The sequence below is a fragment of the Artemia sp. Qi Xiang Cuo genome, chromosome 12 (assembly GCF_049724085.1).
Source record: "Artemia sp. Qi Xiang Cuo chromosome 12, ASM4972408v1, whole genome shotgun sequence".
Lineage (NCBI taxonomy): Eukaryota > Metazoa > Arthropoda > Branchiopoda > Anostraca > Artemiidae > Artemia > Artemia sp. Qi Xiang Cuo.
The window spans coordinates 24,458,211-24,479,440 of NC_142805.1; the positions used below are offsets into that span (position 1 = coordinate 24,458,211).

General features: G+C 37.2%; 1 protein-coding gene across 1 annotated transcript in view; it reads left to right on the forward strand.

Moving 5' to 3' along the window:
* The window catches only part of LOC148945911 (pre-rRNA 2'-O-ribose RNA methyltransferase FTSJ3), a 156,406-nt gene that overhangs the window by 44,457 nt on the left and 90,719 nt on the right, over positions 1–21,230 (forward strand). The window contains exons 3-4 of the mRNA XM_089097756.1: positions 7,364–7,510; positions 13,604–13,890. Coding sequence (XP_088953882.1) covers positions 7,364–7,510; positions 13,604–13,890 — 434 coding nt within the window. The remainder of the gene's footprint in view (positions 1–7,363; positions 7,511–13,603; positions 13,891–21,230) is intronic.

Genomic DNA, 21,230 nt, shown 5'->3' on the forward strand with positions numbered 1-21,230 from the left:
AGAGAAGCAAGCAGGAAGTCTACTCTAGTGATACGCCTTATCCTTAGAGATTTTTGCATTGAATTCTTTTAAAGAAGCTTCTTATGACAGGATGACTATTTCAAAATTTTGATCGGATTTTATTGGAGAGAAGGTAGCTAAAGAGGACATGAGAGGGAAACTGGCAGCCCTTCAACCACATTCAAACATCCCCCTCAACTTGTCCTGAAAGTTTTAATTTAATACCCTCAGCTATTCTTAAGATGTTGCAGATTCTCCTTTTTGGTAAACTGGACGCAAGTTGTGCCCTCGATTTAGTTGAAGATTAAATAAAAAACAAGTTTTTTCAACTGAAAGTAAGGAGCAACATTTAAACTTAAAACGAACAGAAATTATGACGTATATGAGAGGGGTTGTCCCTTCTTCAATACCCTGCTCTTCACGCTAAAGTCTTTAGTACTTTTAAAGAAGCTTCTTATTGTTCTAATTAAACGACCCTTGTGTTTCTGGAGATGCTCTCAAAGAATAGGGATACAATTCAAACCTTAGCATAAAGAGCGAGATATTGAAGAAGGTGCAACCCCCTTCATACGCTTAACAATTTCTGTTCATTTTAAGTTTTATTATTGCTCCCTACTTTCAGTTGAAAAATTTAGTTTCTCATTTAATTTCTGATTATTTTGTAAATAATCCCGAAATATCCTACTCCACTTCCATGGAACCCCCCCCCCCTCCATGGGAAGATTGTCTAGACAATTCAATCCTCGTGAAAATTTACCCTTAACATCTCCACGCGGAAAATTGAGTCGGTATAGAGTAAGACAAATAAAAAGAATTTCGTATTTAAATATGGCAAATTCCTCTAGTGTAAAATTTCCGCTGAAAATTTCACCCCCCGGAAACTTCCCTCCCAATGGAAAATTCTCGCAGTGGATAATCTCCCCAGCAGAAATTCCTATACCCCCTCCACCCGAAAAATGTATGCAAATTTGCCAATAACAAATACTATACGTAAACAATGGGCAAATTCTGTAACTTTAAGATCTTTCCCCAGGGGCTATAAGGGGTCATATTATCTCCAAAGACATACTTATTGGGCTTTTCAACTGGGCTAAACAAAATAACTATCTCGAAGCTTTGGATTTTGGAGAAAAAGGGCCTGGGAGGGGGCCTAGTTGCCCTCCAATTTTTTGGTCACTTAAAAACGGCACTAGAACTTTTAATTTTCGTTCGAATGAGCCCTCTCCCGATATTCTAGGACCACTGGGTCGATACGATCACCCCCTGGGAAAAAACCAAACACGTATCCCTGAACTTCCTTTTGGCAAAAGATACCAAATTTCACTTTTTTTCAGATAGGAGCTGAAACAACAATAAACTTAATGAATCTTATATATTTGGAATGAGCATAATAGGCCAATTCTTTTCATATATTTATTGGTATCAAAATTCCGTTTCTATAGTTTTGTTGCTGTTGAGCCGGATCGCTCCATACTTACAGTTCGTTGCCACAAACGGTTTGATACCCCTCAAATTCTCCATAGGTTCACCTTAATACCCTTGGCATTTTCGGATGCACCCAGAATCGAGACTTTTCCCTTTTCCTAATTCAAGATTAAAGATTCATTTATTTAAAAACAGCTTTCATAGTATTAGCAAGAGCCTCAACTAAATAACGCTATCTCTTACAGCAAAAAGAAAAAGAAAACTAAGCATGACTAATGACGTTTGTATAAGACGTAACCAAAGAACTGCAGAAGCAATTTGTTTTGAAACTTATTGGCTTAAACTTATTGATGTGTTAAGTTCTGCCCGTGTAAGTCTTGACGGAGAGCAACAACATGTCACGTTTTTAACAGCGAGGAGTGGCTGTCCAAACTCGCACATGCGACAGTATCTACGTCTTTACGGCGTTGAAATTTTCAATATTGCAATTACAGTTGTATACGAGTTATTTTTAGGGCTCAACATGATTTTGTCGTCTGTTTTTGAACGGCCTTGAGATCGTCACTTAAGTAGTCAATGGTGTGCACCTGTGGTCCCCAAACAGGACACGTTCACTCTAGTAAGGGACGTATAAAGTAGATATACGCTACTCGTAACTGATTCACTGGGAAACCTTGTCGTCGAAGTGCAGTCAGTGATCGCAAAGCGTAGTTGCCATTTTTCATAAGGTTAGAAACAGTTAGCTGAAGGAACAGTTAGTACTGAAAGTCACACCAAGAATAACTGCAGTTGAAGGGGTAGGGAACCAGGGTTCGGGACAAGCTACGTCCCTTTTAAACGGAAACGCATCACTTTTGTTTTATTGACGTTAATTTGAAGTCTATTATTCCTGCACTGGTCAGTGAAACTGTCTTTCAATTCACCCTGGAACTGGGGTATTGCTTGGGATTTATCCACGAGAAATTTGAGCAAGGCAGATAGATCATCGACGTATTTAAAGAGTTCATCAAAGTCAACGAGAACGTCGTTGATCAAAGCCAAGAACAGTAAAGCAGCCAGCTTGGTACCCTGGGGAGCACTGCACGTTATTTCAGCCCATTCAGAGTTGAGATCTCCTAATGATAAATCCTGCTTGTGAACAGTGGATAGATTGCATAATTTACAATCATTACCCCGGGGCTGTGGGGGCATGGCATTCCAGGGGGCATAGCTATAAGACCTTTTTGACTAGTTTGAACAAAATGACAATTACGAAATTTTGTCCGCTGTTATGGAGAGGGGGCAAATAAGAAAGGCCAGGAGGGGGAGGGGCTAGCTGCCCTTCATTATCTTTTCTAGTTGTCCCCCTCAACACACATTGAGAGTTCCAACTTAATACTATCAGCTGTTGCTTATATATTGCTGATATTCCGTTTTCACAACAAGAAAGGACAAAGTGTGTTTTGATTGTGTTTGGCTTTTCTCTCAACATTTCATTAAGGTTTCACCTTAATACCATAAGCTTTTTTGAAGATCCAGGATCAAACATGCCCTCTTTCTTAACAAAAAATCTTATGTGTTAACAATGAGCAACTTGCATAACTTACCGCCCTTACACCAGGGGCTGCTGGGAGTTGAGTTGTCAACCCCGGGGCCTTAGTTATTTGATCTTAGGACTATTTTTAATAAAATGTCTATCTGTTTTAAACAAAAAGGCTCTCAAAATTGTGATCGGATGTATTTGGGGGATAAGGGGCAGGGAAGATGGTTGCCCTCCGATCCCTTTTTAATCTTAACAAGGGCATTTGATCTTTCAATTTCCAATTGAATAAGCCCCTCCAAAGTTTATACGACCACCCTTCCCGTTAAAACCTTAAATCTTAACAATGGGCAACTTGCATGGCTTACTGCTCTAGCCCTGGGGACTGGAAGCGGGGATTCAACACCGGAGGCATGATTATTGGACTATTTTGAACAAAATGCTATCTCAACATTTTGATCGGATGTGTTTGGGGAAAAATTGAGTGGGAGTAAGGGCTGGTTGCCCTCCAAACATTTTGACTCTTAAAAAAGGCACTATAACTTTTAATTTTGAATTGAATGAGCCCCCTCCGAAGTTTATGTGACCACTCCTTCCATATAAAGTCTCTCGTAAAAAATAAATAATCGAATAATAATACATTGAACTCTTATGTCTGTTTACTACAGGAAACATTGCCTCTGACTTAACAGGTGATTATAACTTTTAATATCCCTTTTAATGAATATCGGAAATTATCCAAGGGGAATTAACATGCGGAGAATTTTCCCGGGGGGGGGGGCGCCTAGCACACTCCGGGGTAAAAGGCTTTAATTTCATTGGTTATACGCCTGTGACGTGTTCTCTTAAGCCAATCACATTGTTCCCTAAAGATATGTCAGAATGGGAAATCAATAACCCTGCCTATTTAAGACATGATGGGTTTCCCTGTATTACTGTGCAAAAATTTCAAGGCAATAAAAAAAATAACGTCCCACCAGATTTATTATCCTTATAAAAATCTTTGACCAATAAAAAGAACAAACAATATTTAGATACAAGATACAAGAGATTTGTTGCAAGCAGACCCTCTATTTCTCCATGGAACAGCAATAATTGAAAGATATTGTACCATAATCTAGTTTTGAAATTGGACGTTTAAAGTCAACATTTTAATAAGACTTTTAATATAAGAAGTCTTATTAAAGAAGTAAGAAGTCTTATCTACCAAGAGGCGGGGCCTCATGGTAGAGGCCCCGCTAACAGTCTGATTGATATAATAGGAAAGGTTAAACAAAGATTAGAAAGTCAGGAGATATAGATATGGGGGAATGAAATTGAGAAATCTGAGATATTAAGTGTTCTTAAGGAAGTGAAAAGGTTGTTTGGACCGGATATCTACGTTAAATTTAATTTGCCAAGTAAGTATTTGTCATATTGGTTGCAGCTGCGGGCCATTTGTTTGCCTTTAAGATGGAGGAGTAAAGTATTTGAGAGAGGTAAGGGGTTCCCGGCCTCTAGGTACACGTGTCTCATTTGTAATATTGGAGAGGAAAATCTGGACCATTTTCTGTACCGGTGCCAGGGGCTTACTGATTTGAGGGAGGGTATTTTGGGGAAAAGTAATTTTTCACTTCGGGACATGTTGTCTCTGACGGTACCTAGCCTCATGTGTAGATTATGTAGATTTGTGGATCAGGCACTAAAGATAAGAAAGGAACTATTGTGAAGAAGATTTGCTATGGTTTGGAAAAAGAAGGCTGAAGGGAGTTTTACTTTTGTTTTCCTCTTATATTTGATGTATAGTGTATATGGCCCTGTATAAAGGCTTTTGAATACACGATTATTATTATTATTATTATGTGTGTGACATTGTGTGCAATTATGTGAGTTAGTTTTATAGTATTATGTGTGCTTTTGTGCTGCAATTGTTATGTTATTTTTATTTGCTATAGGCTATGTTTAGTTATTATTATATATGTTATTATCATGTATTTTGACTATATATGCAACTGTGTTTGTTTTTGCCATGGCCCAAAGAGGCTTTTGTTTTGCAATAAATATCTATCTATCTATAAGTGATTTTGAGCTGTGGAAATTGGATTGTTTTATGTGTTGATTTGTTTCTGATTCAGGCAATACCTCGGTTTGTGGGCTACAGAAAGAAATCACGACAGGAAAGTAGAGACGCTTCATAATTCACAAATTCAGGTTTAAGCCCCCCCCCTCCTCTCCTTTAAAATCAATTTCTGCGCATTTATATGATCTGTGCACATTAATACTTTGAGCTATTACTGAATATTCTGGTTCAACAATAGGAAATTTGACATTATCAGTTATTTAGACTTCTAATATAAGAATCCAATGGGTTATGAGGCCTCAAAGCGAGAACGCTTTGAGGGGAGCATCTGCCTCTGGTTTCGACCGCGTCCATACTAAAGTGTTGAAAGCAGTATTGCCGTCCGTATTACAACCTTTAACACATTTGGTAAATCTCTGCTTAGAGACGGGCGTATTTCCATCACTCCTCAAGAAGGCAAGAATAGTTCCCCTCCACAAAGGTGGCCTCCAGGACGACCCGTCCAACTTTCGACCCATATCTATTCTTTTGGTATTTTCGAAAGTGTTTGAAAAACCTATGAAATACCAACTTTACTCTTTTCTGGAAGCTAAGGGATTTCTTAACCAACGGCAATTTGGATTCAGAGCCGGACAATCCACGGAAGATGCTCTGGCATCACTGAACCTATTCATTAATAAAGCACTTGACCTGGTACTTGTGCCAGCTGCTATTTTGCTTGACATAAAAAAGGCGTTTGAATGTATGGATCATGGGATTCTATTAGGTAAACTAGAGCACGTGGGAGTTAGAGGAGAGGCTATACGATGGTTCTGGTCTTACCTTAGTAGCCGACGTGTTTATATAGGAGAAGATCCTCTGAATGACACCGTTGTCAACTTCGGTGTGACGCAATGCTCAATTTTAGGCCCACTGTTATTCCTGGTTCATGTGAATGACCTAAGTCGCGCTCTGAACCCTAACTCTAGGACTTCACGGTGCCGTAAATTATGTTGCAACCTAGAAATTTTGAGCAACGATAACGAATCGGATGAACTTTTAGCGTTCGCGGATGACACTACGATGGCCTCCTGTGACACCGACATGTCAGCGCTCCAGAGTAAACTTGAGGTCATCTTAGAAGAAAGTTACATTTGGATGGATGCCAATCGATTCGTAATAAATGTTGACAAATCTTGCGTTCTCTTCTTCTCAAGGATTGGAACTCTTCGCCCAGAAGTATCTGGGATAACGACTTCTCGAGGAACGATCAGACAACCAAAAACTGGCTATGCCAGGTACCTAGGCGTACTCCTTGACGAAAACTTATCCTTCGTACATCACATCCACGCTATGGAGCTGAAGCTCTCCCGTAATCTTGGGATTATCAGGAAACTGAAACTCACATTCCCTCAAAAAACCCTTCGTCTACTTTATAATGGACTTATCAAGCCTCATCTGCAGTATTGTGCGTCAAATTGGCAATCAACATTTACCTCCCACCTGAAAAGGCTTGATTCAATCCACAAACGTGTCCTGAAAATAATCGGAAATGTTGACGATTTTCTTTCCCCTGAATCACTTTGTCATTTATCATGCTCAGTCATCGTTTTCAAATTTTTGTTCGGATTACTTTCATCAGCATTCCACAGTCTATTCCAGTTGGTATCGGAACAACATCCTAGGAACACGAGATCTGCCTCAAACCTTTTGATGAGACGAACACCTACAGTACGGTTGGATTTTGCACCGGATGTGGCGTGCGCGGAAGTGTGGAACGTGCTTCCATAAGAGCTGAGATGCAAGAGCTCTCTTGGGTCTTTTAAAAATAATTTGAAAAAATATCTTATTGAATTTAAAAAATTGAGTTAATTAATAATTGAGATTTTTGTTGTTTTTGTTTTAAAAATTATTAACATTATTATATTGGTTTATTTTTTGTTTTTGATTCATTTATTATTATTTTGTAAGGTTAAGGTAGCTATGCTGTTGGGGAGAAAGGGGAGAATCTCTTAGATGATGAATTGCATGGATGAGGGATGTGGTTGTGTTGAAGAGTAAGGCGAGAGTTATAAAGCGTATTAGGAGGAATCTTTATCTTTTTTAAGGGATTCAACTTGCGTGTTTAGTATTGAGAAGTTTATCTATGTTTATTTATTTCTATTTGTTTTAATTAAAACCGTTTGAATTGAATTTATCATTTTAATTTGCACGTTTTGTTTTCACGTGTGAAGTATTTGTCTGACCTGGGTATATGAATGTTGGGACTCGAACTTTTACACCATTTGTTGCTTTTCAATTGGTTTACTGCTGTTTTGTTTTGTCTAATTAGATAAATAAAACATTAATATTCAAAAATCGGTGAACTTGTGTCATTCTAGGTGTTGACCTGTTTCCAATCCGACCAATACCTGGGTGTGTGGCATTACAAGAAGATATTACTACCGAAAAGTGCAGACAGTCATTAAAAGCAGAACTCAAGTCTTGGAAAGCTGATGTAATTTTGCATGACGGAGCCCCCAATGTTGGTGAGTTGAAATTCAATCATTTATATTTCTATATACATATACATAAGTTTGATAAGGCCAGTGACGCCAATTTACACAAATTTAAGAGGGTAGTCAAGGAGGTTTTTTTTTTCAACCTTTCAAAATCTTTCAAGGTACAAAAAAGTGTATATTTTTGAAAGTGTAGAGAGGGCAGGTGTTGTTGTTTTTCGATTTTTTTTTATTGCGAATACCAAAAAAAGTATTTTCAAATAATCTGGGAGTAGGGGAGGAAAAAATCTAAAGGGACGGTTACCCCCTCCAATTGGTGCCCTGGAATAGGTCTATGGAGTGGCAAACTCAAGATTCTAGACCTAACCTATGATAGAATAATATGCAGTGGCAATAATATGCATTAGTACGGTCGAAGCAAATTTAGATTTGTAATATATCTGTGGATAACCTGTACCTGTAATAAAAAAAAAAAAAAAAAAAAAAATACTTTTATTGCCATATAAGCACATAGCTAACAGCGGACATCACGCGACAAGAAATATGATATACAATAAACTGGATAAATGTAAAAATGAATTACAAGACTTTATAGAGCATTTTTTTTTCGTAATTTTAATGGATTATGTTTTGAGAGAAGCGGCTGGCTTCGGAATAACAGTCAGAAATAAAATCCTCTCGGACCTTGACTTTGCGGATATTTTGGCACTTCCGTAAATGACAAAGCAGCGACTCCAGGAGCTCCTTAATAAATTGAGCGTTAAAGCGGATAAAGTTCGCCTAAACATCAACATAGACAAGACTAAATCAAGGGCAACATCAGGCTCGTCAGCCGAGCTCCTGCACAAAAATCATAGAGTCAAACAAGTCCATGAATTTAAATATCCCGGAAGCTGGGTCGATTACAAAGTAGAGGTACAAAATGAGTTCAAGAAGAGAATCGGCATGGCAAATTCTTTTACCTGTTAACTTGAGCCAGTATAAAAATCAAAGAAGTAGTCGCTGAAACTAAAGCTGCGAGTTCTTATTAGCAACGTTTTGTTCGTGCTATTGTATGACAGAGAGTGCCGTAAAGTAGATATTGGGATAGAAAAAAAATTCACAGCTCTCAAAAACATGTACTTGAGACGCGTGCTGAATATTGGTTGGCGTTAAAGAGTCAGGAACATTGAGGTCTACAGAAGAACTGGCCAGCCGCTTATTACTGAAGTGATTAAGAAGATAAGATGGAGCTATTTTGGCCACTTCCTTCGGATGGAGGACTCCAGAATCCCGAACCAGGTTCAACAGTGGCAGTCACGTGGGCGTCGACAGAGGGGAAGACCGAGAAACACGCTCAGACACACGTACGATCGTGATCTACGCAGTGCTCACACTTCACTGCATCACCAGTGGGAGGATGTACTTGCCGCAGCGCCAATACGTAAGGTTTACCGAGGCTTCGTCGATGCCCTATGCGCCCCAGATGGCTCAGGAGGACCTAAGTAAGTAACTAAGTAATAGAGCATTTTCAAGAAGTTAATTTTCATTTCCACATTTTCATTATAGTGTTTTATAAAGTACGGAACAAAAGACGATAGATACCGTTTCTATGCCTTTCGGACTGGACGACAAAGGAGTTGGTATGATGACTTGAGGACTCCTCTACGTGTTTTAGCTGATCTTATGATTGCATAAGATAATGCATAAACGTAATGGTATTGAATGGTTAATGACAGACTACGGATCAGGCCCAGAGGGGTCTGAGGCGGCCGTTGAAGTCTATAGAAAACTTGATTGAATCCACGAACAAAGTAACAGAGAAAATGACAAAGGATATGCATGTCTCATTTTCTTTGTAATGTGTGCAATGGAGTTGTTGTTTTTAACTGAGTTGAATCACTAAGAAGCGTTCAAAACAACCATGGCACGCTGTTGACTCTAGAAGCTCACACTTGACTATATACAATTTTATATACAGTAATAAGTTCGAGGTATAAACGTCATAAAATACAGCTTTCGTGATATACAATGAAAAATTCTTATAATTTAAGCCTCGAAATACGAGAAATTTATGAGAAACGAATATTAAGCAAGGCTATCATTTGTAGATGGGGTTCATTTATGTGAAATTTATAAGGTTTCTGGCCGGTATTTAAAGAGGGTTTATTTGTTTTTGGCAATTCCTATCACCCGAACGAATAATGTCTATCCAATAATTTCTAAGATAAAAATAGATTTGTTACACTATTTTTTTGTATGCAACGATCATCACGGACCAAATTAAATTCGTTTTTACCACTGTATACATAATTTTGTTGATAATAGGGCACAAAGGTGACACTTGAGCGAGGGGGTTCAAAATCTAAAATATATGGGTTTAGGTCACTATTTTTTAGTTTCCACGGAGTTTTTTGGGCCAAGTCCAACAAGGAGGGAGGTAATTGCCTCTCCCCCTGCATGCAGTTTTGATGGCGAGGCTAACCAACAAGAAGAAAAACTTGAGTTAACAATTTCCTATGGTATTTATTAATAAATAATTTGGCTCTATTGGTTATTATTATTTTTCTTTCTGTATTTATTTCCCTTGATTTATTGTTATTTGGATTGTCGATTATTTTTTTTTTGTGGGGTGGGGGAAAGGATGGATGTTTTATGGTAGAATATTAGTTTATTAGGTAAATACTGAACACACTCCCCTGAAAGGGAGTGTAAATCTTTTGTTTCTATAGAAACTCGGAAATATTTGTTCTAGAAACTTGACAGATGCTGAGAAATGTTGGAATAACTGCATAAATACAAATTTATTCTCGGCTGTGAGTGTTTTATGTTTAGAGATATGGAATGCTTTTGAAATATTCTGTTGATATTAGACTGGGAAAGGTCGATCAATCTTGGGTTCAACCGTAAATTATGAATTTTCTTCTTTTTTCGAAATTAAATGAAATAAGATTCTAGAAATTGACTTGTGTGCAAAAATATTTTAAATGAAAAAGACGTTCTCAAAACACGGAACAAGAATCGAAGACATGCTACGATGAAATCAAATCTGTAAAGTCTTTGACAAATTCAAAGCAAATCATGATAGATGCACACTGGTTTGAACCTTTGTGATAAGAGGTGAGCCATGACTTCTCTATGGGAAATTTTTAGAATTTTTCGGCATAGATTTTACTCCCCACCTTTTTTGTGTGTATTTTATTCTTAATTTATTTAAAAAAGGCAAAATAATGACAAAAGCCGTACACATAGATTTAGATTTAAATTAAATATGCTATCACTAATCTTAAAGAATTACAAGCTGTAGGAGAATAAAAACCTAGCTAGTGTATGTCATTTTCATTATTTAAACCCTGCTTCATAAACAATTTAACCGCAGAAGAAAAAGATTATAAATTTAATTTTTATTGTACAACAAATTTTACTCTACCATAAATTGTAGCTATTTTCTGTAAAATTGCCTGACTTTAACAAAACAAAACCATTTTAGAATAACATTTATCCTACTAAAACGTTACAGTCATAGAATTTATGTCATGCTTATATAATTTATGTAAATTTAGTAAACACTTTATGCTCTTCTTTAAGAATGTATATATATATATATATATATATATATATATATATATATATATACATTCCATTTTGATTACAATAAGTTTCATCATAAGAATTGGCTTTTTATATTGATTCCAAATGCGTAAAATTCACCAAGTTTAGTGTTACCCATCAAAAGCTACGAGCCTGAGGAAATATGAGATTTTTGAAAAGAGGGGAAACACCCCCAAACAGTAAGAAAATGTTAATAAAAATCGCATCATCAGATTCAGCGTATTAGAGAACCCTACTGTAGAAGTTTCCGGCTCCCATCTGCGAAAATGTAGAATTCTGTATTTTATTGCCAGAAGAAAGATCAGAGATGTGCGTTTATTTTTATTTTTTTTTCATTGTTTGCCCCATGGCTGATCATACCGAACCAGTGGTCCTAGAAGACTGGGAGACGGCTCTTTCGAACGAAAATGGCAAATTCAGATGTCTTTTTTAAGTGACCGAAATGATTGGAGGGCAACTAGTCCCCCCCCACACCCCCTCTTCCCAAACGAATCTGATCAAAATTTTGAGATAACCATCTTGTTCCGCATAGTTGAGAGGCCCAGTAACTATGCCATACTTGCCCCCTCCCCCCACAGCCTCTGGGGAAAGAACTGAAATTAATGAAATTTGCCCATTATTTGCATATGGTATTTGTTATTGGAATGTATACAGGTATTTCTTGAAGGGGGGATTGTCAATGGGGAGGGAAGTTCCCGGTGGTGAACTTTCCAGAGTAAATTTGACACAGGGGTATTTTCCTTAATTCCCATGCAAAATTCTTTTTATTTGTCTTACTTTCTCTTTGGCAACTAGGGGGAAATTTCCAGCGGTATTAAGGGTTTTTCCTGGTGGAGATTTTTCAAGTGAGAAACTCCATGGGGCATTTTCTGCGGGAAAAACTTCCCTTTGGGGGGGGGGGGATTTCTGGGGAAAATCTTCCACGGAGGGGAGATCCTTGCATTATTTGAAAAACGATCGAAAATTTTAAAAAAAACAAGTTCTTCAAATGAAAGTAAGGAGTAACGTTAAAACTGAAAAAAAAACAGAAATTGTTCCATATATGAGGGGGCTGCCCCCTCCTCAATATCTTGCTCTTTACGCTAAAGTTCGACTTTGTCCCAGTATTTTTTAGAACGACTCCTGAAACACAAGAGTCTTTTAATTAGAACAAGACCTTTTTTAAAGTATTAAAAAAAAATTTAGCATGAAGAATGAGGGATTGAGGAGGGGGCAACACCCTCATACATGGAATTATTTCTGTTCATTTTAAGTTTTAATGTTGCTCCTCCCTTTCACATGAAAACCTTATTTTTTTTATTTAATACCTTACAGAGTGAACCGTTTAACAATTCATTCGTGTCGTTTTTACTAGGTCCTTAAATAAAATCCCGTAGAACTAGGATTGTAAAAGACAGCGTTATTTAGTTTGTGATTGTTTTCGTCAAATATTACGTCAAGCTGTTTCGAAATAATAGATTCTAACTCTCCTGTTGTTCATTGTACCTATAAATCAGCCGCTCTCCCTCTTTAGATATTTGAGGGAATATCAAAAAGTTCGTGGTAACGAACTGTAAGTAAGGAGCAACCCGGCTCAATAGTAACCGAAACCCTACAAAACGGAATTTGGATACCAATAGATACATCAAAAGAATTAGATTTTTATGCTGATTTCAGATATATATGTTTCATCAAGTTTAGTCTTACCCATCAAAAGTTACGCGCCTGAGAAAACCTTTTTTACAATTGATCTGTGATTTCACCTTTTCCTTTTAGAAAAGAAAGCTCTTTTCGGACTTCCTGGACAAATTTTTCTGTGGGATCGGTAGCTAATTGTTCATATTTGTTAGAATCATTTAAAATTTCTCTGACTTTTTGTCGTCCTGACTACGACCACGAACCCTCATTTTCTCGACTATCGTTATTACTAAGGAGAATGCTGGGACAGAATGCCGTAATCATAAAAACCTAAACATCAACTCACAGAAAAAAAAATATAAAGTAAAGATTATTAAATGTTCTACTGAATCTACTGAAGATGCACAGATCACAAATTTGAAATGTAACTTCCACGACAAGGAAACTGAAAAACAAAACCTTATAAAGGATATTTTAAAGCAGATTCCCAAGATTACCCCTTTACCCTGAAGAAGAAAAAATGTCGTTCTTTCGCAGAGGACAGTTGATCGGTTTTGGCAGAGGAGAGCCGAGTTTGGACACATGGGGGGGGGGCGCTGGGAAAAAAATCTACAAGTAAATCTGTGCTTTCTGATGCAAGAGATCTTTGAATTTGTGTTAACCCTTAAATGAAATTCAGAATCCATGCCAAGAGTACAGTTTCAAGTCGATGTCCTAGAGTATTCCTGAGCTTGAGATTTGAATTTCATTGGCTTCCCATTTTTCAATGAGCGCATATTTAAGGTTTATGGTTGTTGCAGTCTCCTGTCCCAACATTCTGCTGAGTAATAATGACCCTCGAGAACATGTGACTTCATCGTCGCCATCATTGCTCAGGAAGAAGGAAAATAAAAAACGATGTTGTTTTTTTTTTAGGTCAGAACTGGATTCACGATGCTTTTGTGCAAAACCAACTTGTGCTTAGTGCGCTGAAGCTGGCAACACAGTTCCTACAAAAAGGAGGTTGGTTTATCACCAAAATTTTCAGATCCAAGGATTACCAGTCTTTAATATGGGTCTTAAGCCAGCTATTCAAGAAAGTTCAATCGACGAAACCACAGGCATCTCGATTGGAGACGGCTGAAATTTTTGTTGTTTGTCAAGGATATAAGGCACCAGATCAACTTGACCCCAGATTTCTTGACCCTAAACATGTATTCAAGGTATAGGCATTTGAATGTATCTATTTTAGATTTTATTCTTTTAGTTTTGGGCTTGATCTATTTTTTGGCTTTTTTTGCATGATATTTTAGTGAAAACATCAGTAAAAAATGCACCACGCATCGAGATTGAGAACTGCCTAACTGAGCCAAAATTATTATAAATTGTACTCTTAGTTTTTGCTCTGAAAAAATACACCAATGTTAGAAATAAAAGTTTGAATAATTAACACGTAAATGCTTCAGGACTGGCACTCAAGCTAAGGGATGCATTTGGGACCTCCTACAACCCGCCCCCCCCCCCGCCTCCTCCGCATCACACGAAATTCTTGGGCTTTTCCTATTGTATTTTATATTTTTTATATGCTCCACCTATTGTTTATTTTCAATCAAGGCCGCGTTCCCCTAAAATATGGCCTCTCCCCTCAAGGCTTTCTGCCCTTTATATCTGATCAAATAGGTACCCAAGCGCCCATTAGCCCATCCCTAAATCTAGCAAATATCATTATTTTTCTATAATCTATTTCATATAATAAGTCTTCCTTTTTTGTTCATTTTAACCAACCCTCTCGAAATGTGAATCCTCTAAAATAAATTCCTCCATAATTGTCTGATACAACAGCTGAAGTATATATTTAATAGCAGTGGCATTGGCAAATTTAATTCCACAAGATGTTTTTATTCAGCAAATACGACCTGAAAATGGTTATAATACGATTTATCTTGGGATCCATGATTGGGATCCATGGATCCCAGTCTTGGGAACCATGATTTGAAACAAAAGAGCCTCTCTGTTTTGATTTTATTGTCCTCACCATTTTTTCTTTTTTTTCTGTCAAAGAGAATTATGCATAATCAAGTACTGCTAAGCATTTTTAAACAGGGTATGGCCACTCTCTCGTACGAGCAGGAAGGTCTGCATGCTAAAATCTTCAGTAGATGACTTCTTATATTTTCATTACTTTTCACACGTTTTCAATCCCCAGCCCCTCTAGAAACCGATCCCTATATGTGTGTGTAGAATAGGGGTGACTGGTACTCCTGAAGTTCATTGAATTTCTTTTTTCAGTGGCTTCTATTTACATAGCCCAGCGATTTCAAATTTAGCCCTCGCTAGGAGATGCTTAATTGAAATTTGGTATTGTTGTGTTTAACTGACTCCTAGGTTTCCTCATATTTCCTGTAACTAAGTCTCGCCAGAAGTTTCGTGATTTCTGCTTTTTCCTATTATATTTCCTAAAATATTTTGCCTTTCGTTTATTTTTAATCAAGGGTGTGTCTTCCCAAAGTTCCGCCGCTCCCTCAAAAAAAGTTCCTGGACTCAAATCTGATCCAGCATGTAAACAGAGGGAATTGCGCCCCTCACACAATCTAAAAAACATTGCGATTTTTCTTTATTCATTGTATTTTTAGCCTGTTCTTTTTACCACCACCCCTCCTTCCCACGTTGTGAATTTGAGCCCCTAAAACGAATTCATAATTATTAGTGGTGGTTTTGACAAATTTGATACAATGAGATGATCTAAAAAGATGTAAAATGTGATTTGTCTTCTTGTGGTCCAGTAAATAATCCGATACTAAAGAGCCTCCAGATTTTAATAATTTTCTGTTTATCAATAATCTATTTTTCGTATTATTAAATATACAAAATATATAAGAAAATAAAAAGAAACATTTGCCGTAATCTGCTTTTTATAAGTAACACTGGGTTTATTTAAAAAAAAAAAAAATATAGATCATCGATTCCCTGAAGCATGCTTGTGCGGGAGAAAACCATCCTAATAAATAAAAAAACCAAGAAACCAAAAAAAAAACGAGAGAGAAAAAAAAAAACAGAAAAAAAGAAAAAGAAAAAAAAACATAATTAGAGCTCAACTTACCGGACCCGAAAACCAACGAACCTCCAAACAACACCCAACAAAATTATAATAATTATAATCATATTCAGCTGCAACTAAACCCTCCTCAAAAACATAACTTAAATGGTGTGGAATAATCCATTCAAAATATACACATCAAAACAATGGTTCTTTAGCGACTTACGAAAATCCTGCAAACCCCCAACATTCCTCAAATCCTCTGGCAAAGTCTCCCAAACTAACGGAACAAAATGGCGAATTGAAAACCCAGACCCAGACGTGACCATAGCTGGTCTTCTCACCAACTGAGAAGATCGTGTCAAATGATCGTGAATAGTAGACGCAAGACTAAACATTCCTGAAAAACATGAGGGTAACTCCGAAGCTAAATATTTAAACATAAACTGAGCATTATAGAATACACATATTCCTGCTAACAGTAGTATTTTATACTCGCGGTAAAGATGCCTCACCGATACAGATAGGTCAATGTGATTACCATAAAGAACTCTAATTGCCATATTCTGTGTTACGCAGAGCGGATGGAGGTGAGTTACGAATGTTTTCGACCAAACCATCCAACAGTAAATGAGATATGGGTGAACCATAGAAAAATACAACATTCTCAGAATTTCACACGGAAAAAGATACCTAAGTTTACGCATAATACAAATATTACGAGACAATTTGCTGCTAACAGATGCAATATGGTCTTTAAAACTAAGGCTTTCATCAATTATAACACCAAGGTATCTAGTACTAGTAGATCTTACAACAGTATGGTGCCCCACTTCTATCCTATTAATCCATGGATAATGTCCAGTAATTCTACCATAAATATAAAAATTCGACTTATTATGATTCAGCTTCAATTTATTTACTCGCATCCACTTTTCAATCGAAGAAATACCTTGTTTCAATATAGTCACCAACTCATTTTCAGTTCTAGCAGCTACAGTGAAATGGGCATCATCAGCAAAACATGGTAGAATTCCTTTAGTACCGTAAGTATCAAGGTCTAAAGAACAAGACACATTACTTGAAGCTCTACAAAGATCATTAATATAAACCAAATACAACAAAGGGCCCAAAACGGAACCCTGGGGTACTCCAATCGAAATATATTCAATTTTAGATGTAACTCGATCCATCACGACACACTGAGTCCTTCCACTAAGAAAACTAACTATCACATTTAAAAAATCACCACGTATACCACTACTATATAGCTTTTGAACTAGTATATCATGATCAACAGAGTCAAATGCTTTAGTAATATTCAAAAATATCGAAGCTATCTTCAGACCCTTGTCTAAAGCATCATTAATAAAAGTTGTTAAAAACAAAACTCCATGCTCTGTAGAATGATGACTCCTAAACCCAAACTGACTAGAACTATAATTAGTTTTATTAGAATTAATAGTCTAATTTTGAATCATATATTATATGTGGTTCATTGATGTTCATTTTTTAAATGCTTTTCTTTAATTCAGGAACTCCCGAGAGAAGCTAAAGTATTAAGTTATAATTATATTTCGGCAGTGATAATTAAAAGGGCGACATACGCCATTTTTGCTACTTTTCAGGAGAGCCAGAAAACGAAAAAAAGTTTGTTGGTTGTGGTCGCTCTGAAGGGCGAGGCTAATGGAGATCAAGGGAACATATTCTAGACCAGCTTTTTCTGCTTTTTTTCAGTGGTATAAATTGAATTCAAGTATTCTGAGCAAGCTCGAAATTATTCCATTTTATGGCGTATGTCTCCTTTTTCCTTGACAAAACAAGGAGACATATGCCAGGTCCCCATGTTATAGCTCCATAAGAAAATCCTCTTCTGTCATTCCGAATTCCAAAAAATACTGAAGGATTCTGGGCATTTTGTATGCAATATCAAACAGAACTGCCTCTGAGCTTTCTTTTTATATGAAATTTACCTGCGACCATCGTTCCGTTGAAGTACTAGAGACTTCTGATCCAATCTTACTTTTTGCACTAGCTTCCTCTTCCTTTCCCTTGGTGTACTACAGAATTACTTACAAGAACCTCCCGGATTGTGGCCATTTTGTTCATATTATCAGACCGAGCACATCTTACCCTCCTTTTATATTAATTCATTGTTTCGTCAAAGTACTTTGAAACTTTTCTTTGCCCGACTCTAACTATTCGTAGTCTTCTTCTTTCTCTTTTTATACTCCAGGACTTCAAATAATATACCTGTTTTATTTCAAATAATACAAGAGTAAAAATAAGGAACTGAATTGGCACAACCTCTTGAAAGAACTTCGAATAATGCAAAGTAAAATATAAAAAACTCAATCATTGGCACGACCTGTTTGGAACACTGGAAGATTTACTTCCACAAGACACACCAAAGTGATGATGTTTAAACAATGACTAAACACGTTTGCAGTTCATAGTATTCCAGACCCAAAAATGGATTTTGATTAGTGCAAAATTCTACTTATGCTACTTCTACTTGAATCTACAAGAAGAAATGAATCATAAGGTAGCTTATTAGTTCGTTGTTTAAATAACATCACTTTGGCATCCTTCAAAACTCGTGGTTAGATCAGGCGACTCTTCATTCACTGGCAAGTCAATCCAAAATTGCGTTTTCTACTCATCAGAAATGTGTGTGGATAGCCTCAAAATTCCTTGCTTCTTTGCTTTTGAAATCCCTCTAGGACCTTTCACGTTCTCTGGCAAACCTTTCATGCGCTTCGATTTCTGTTTAAGAAAATCAAAACGTTGTAGGACGTTGTCGTCGAAATCGTACTTGTAGCAGAGATCTTTCTGCCCCTTTTGAAAAGTAACCTGCACAATTCTGTTCAACAGGATAGAATCCTTTTCAGGGCCCTTTTTAGGTGCCTTCTCATTTTTCCACAAGAAAAAATCTTTCGTGTCCAGAACCTTCACACGGGTGTTTTTCCTGCAATTTTGCATCAGAGTTACCAGATCCCTCAAATCCTCGACAGCATCCTGATTTTTTATCTTCTTTTCGATACAACCGTGGATAGCATCTGCCGTCATGTATTTATGACCCTTAGTGAGGTACTCTATAGTAATGGCGTTGGGACCCCAGCTCTGATTCACGATGTAAACAAGTGTACTAAACATAATCTAATTTTTGTTTTGGGCCGAGGAACTGTCAAACCACAAGACAAATTCTTTCACTTCTCACAGCTCACTAATTAGACTGTATATGGCTGAGACCCCACCATCGCAATTCTGCCATAGATGGCTTCATACCAAACTATGCAATACGCGGTCTCCGGCACACTTCCTGACCTTACAGGAGAAAAAGTCTCATTAAAGACTACTCAACGGCTAGTGAAGTGTGACTCCTTGATTTTTGGCATAATGGCCAGCAAAAGTACTTTCTGCATATCAATGCTGTATACCGCTTTTACCACCCCATGAGGGAGTTGCGCGTCTTTTTCTAGCTCCTTTCGTGCTTTCTGCGCCATTTGCTTATGATTTTCCATTACCTCCTTGTCTGAGTCAGTTAGTTGCTCATTTTTCTCTTTGTTTTTCATGGTGTCACAAAGTTCACTGGTATCACTCTTAGGCATTTTCAAAGATACATTCATGCTGTGCATCACAGCGGCATAAGAAGCACGAGAGCATTTTTCATTTGGATAGTTTTTCTGAAAATCATCAAGCATCAACTGAACAGTGAGTTCTCTTGGTAAATATTTCACATTTGGACTATTTTTTCGACGATAACGCGGCTGGCATGGTCTGAAGGACTCAATATGCATAATTATAAGCTCTTTATTTAATGTCTCATTGATGTTGTTTTGTCTACCAGGTCTCTCCTTGACTGGAAAAGTCATAGGCTCCTTGCCAATATTCTTGCAGATTCTCTCAATCCGCTTCCTGCTAGAAAATCCCAGTGTGCACCTAAAAGAATTTTGGCAGACCCTGACATGTAACTGTTTTGCAATGCCGTCATCACCGGATTTCAAAGGTAAGAAATAGCTATAGCTGAGCTTTTTCTTGAGTGGCAAACGGCCATCTGCTTTCACCCTTCTCCGGAAAATATTCACTGCCTCTATCAGTGTTTTTTTTGTAGGTTAGGCGTTCCAGGTGGTCCAGAGCCCAGCATTTGCTTTGGATCTCCTTCCGCATTTCCATTGACAACATAGAACATTTCCTTTTACAGTCAGCTGAGCATTCCTTATCTATAAAAAGACTTTTCATTTTGGCTTTTTCAATACTTGCTTTTTTTCTCACTTCCTTTCTCTTTTTCTGTTTTGCACTTCTGAGTACAGGATTCTTCTTGGACTCTGGTAGAGAATCTTTGTCTTGATCTTTAATGGGGCCTTGCTCCAGCTCACCTGAATTTTCATTGACTATAGAAGTTTTTCCTTTGTTTTTGTTTCGCACTTTTGTCATACTCTTGCTTCTTCTGTTGCATTGTCTCTCATTTCTGCTACTCTCACTTGAACTTTCTTCAACTGGCAAATACTCATCTGAACTAGTAATAGAAGTTTTGTCAGTGTCTGAATAAGCCGCCAGATTTTTCATTTTGGCAGCGACAGGTGGCAATCCGTTTGGCTCCTCATCTTTGGGTTGGTCTGAAATTTGAGTTCTAGCAGTGCCATCACTACATACAATTTCCAATACGTCCTGTTCCTCATCTTTTCAGGTGTTTGAGCATCACGTATCAGCATTTTCGTCCCTACACAAGCTCTGAACCAAATCCAAATCAAGTATATTTCCATCAGGCAAAAACTCAAGTTCATTTGCATTTAGAGATAGATTTTTCTCTACTTTTGTATCACCATTATTGTTCAAGTCCGTGGCCAACACTTGACAATTAAGCCAGTAACGAACAAAGGAGGTTTTGTCAAATGGCTGCTTTACTTTGTCATAAATTACCCAGCTCTAGATTGAAAGCTGAGTTCGCTGTTGACTAACGTTTCTTGGTTTTAAATAAGCTGGGAGGAAAATATTTAACCTGCTGTCTCGCCTTTCTGAGATGTCTGTAGACGAATCGTGTTTCGACAAAGGATATGGAGGCCTGTAATAAAGAAACTTTTAGACTACTTTCCCAAAACAAATATATTATGTTATTGGAAGATCCACACAAATGTTCAGACCTTCTGCGGAATGAAAAAAGTTGTATTCAGACGAAAATACAGAGAGAAGTACAACAAGCTAAGGAGCAAAATGGAAGAAAGAGGTAAGCCCGGAAAACCTGAAGGGCTGGTTAACAAGTTATATATGTATGATGTCAGAAAGTAAAGAGTGGAAAGAAAGAGTAGAGATTGAGTGGTTGGAAAATTTAAAGTTATTTGAATTTAAAAATTGATTTTTTTTAAATTTTTTTTTTTTTTTTTTTTTTTTTTTAGGTTAAAAAAGGATAAAAGCGAGTGAGAGTACGGTAAGAGAAATGTTTCGGAAAGTGAAGCGTAAGTGTTAAGATATATAAGTTAAAGTTGAGGGAGGCGGGTAAAGAGGTAAAAGAGAATAAGGTTGAAA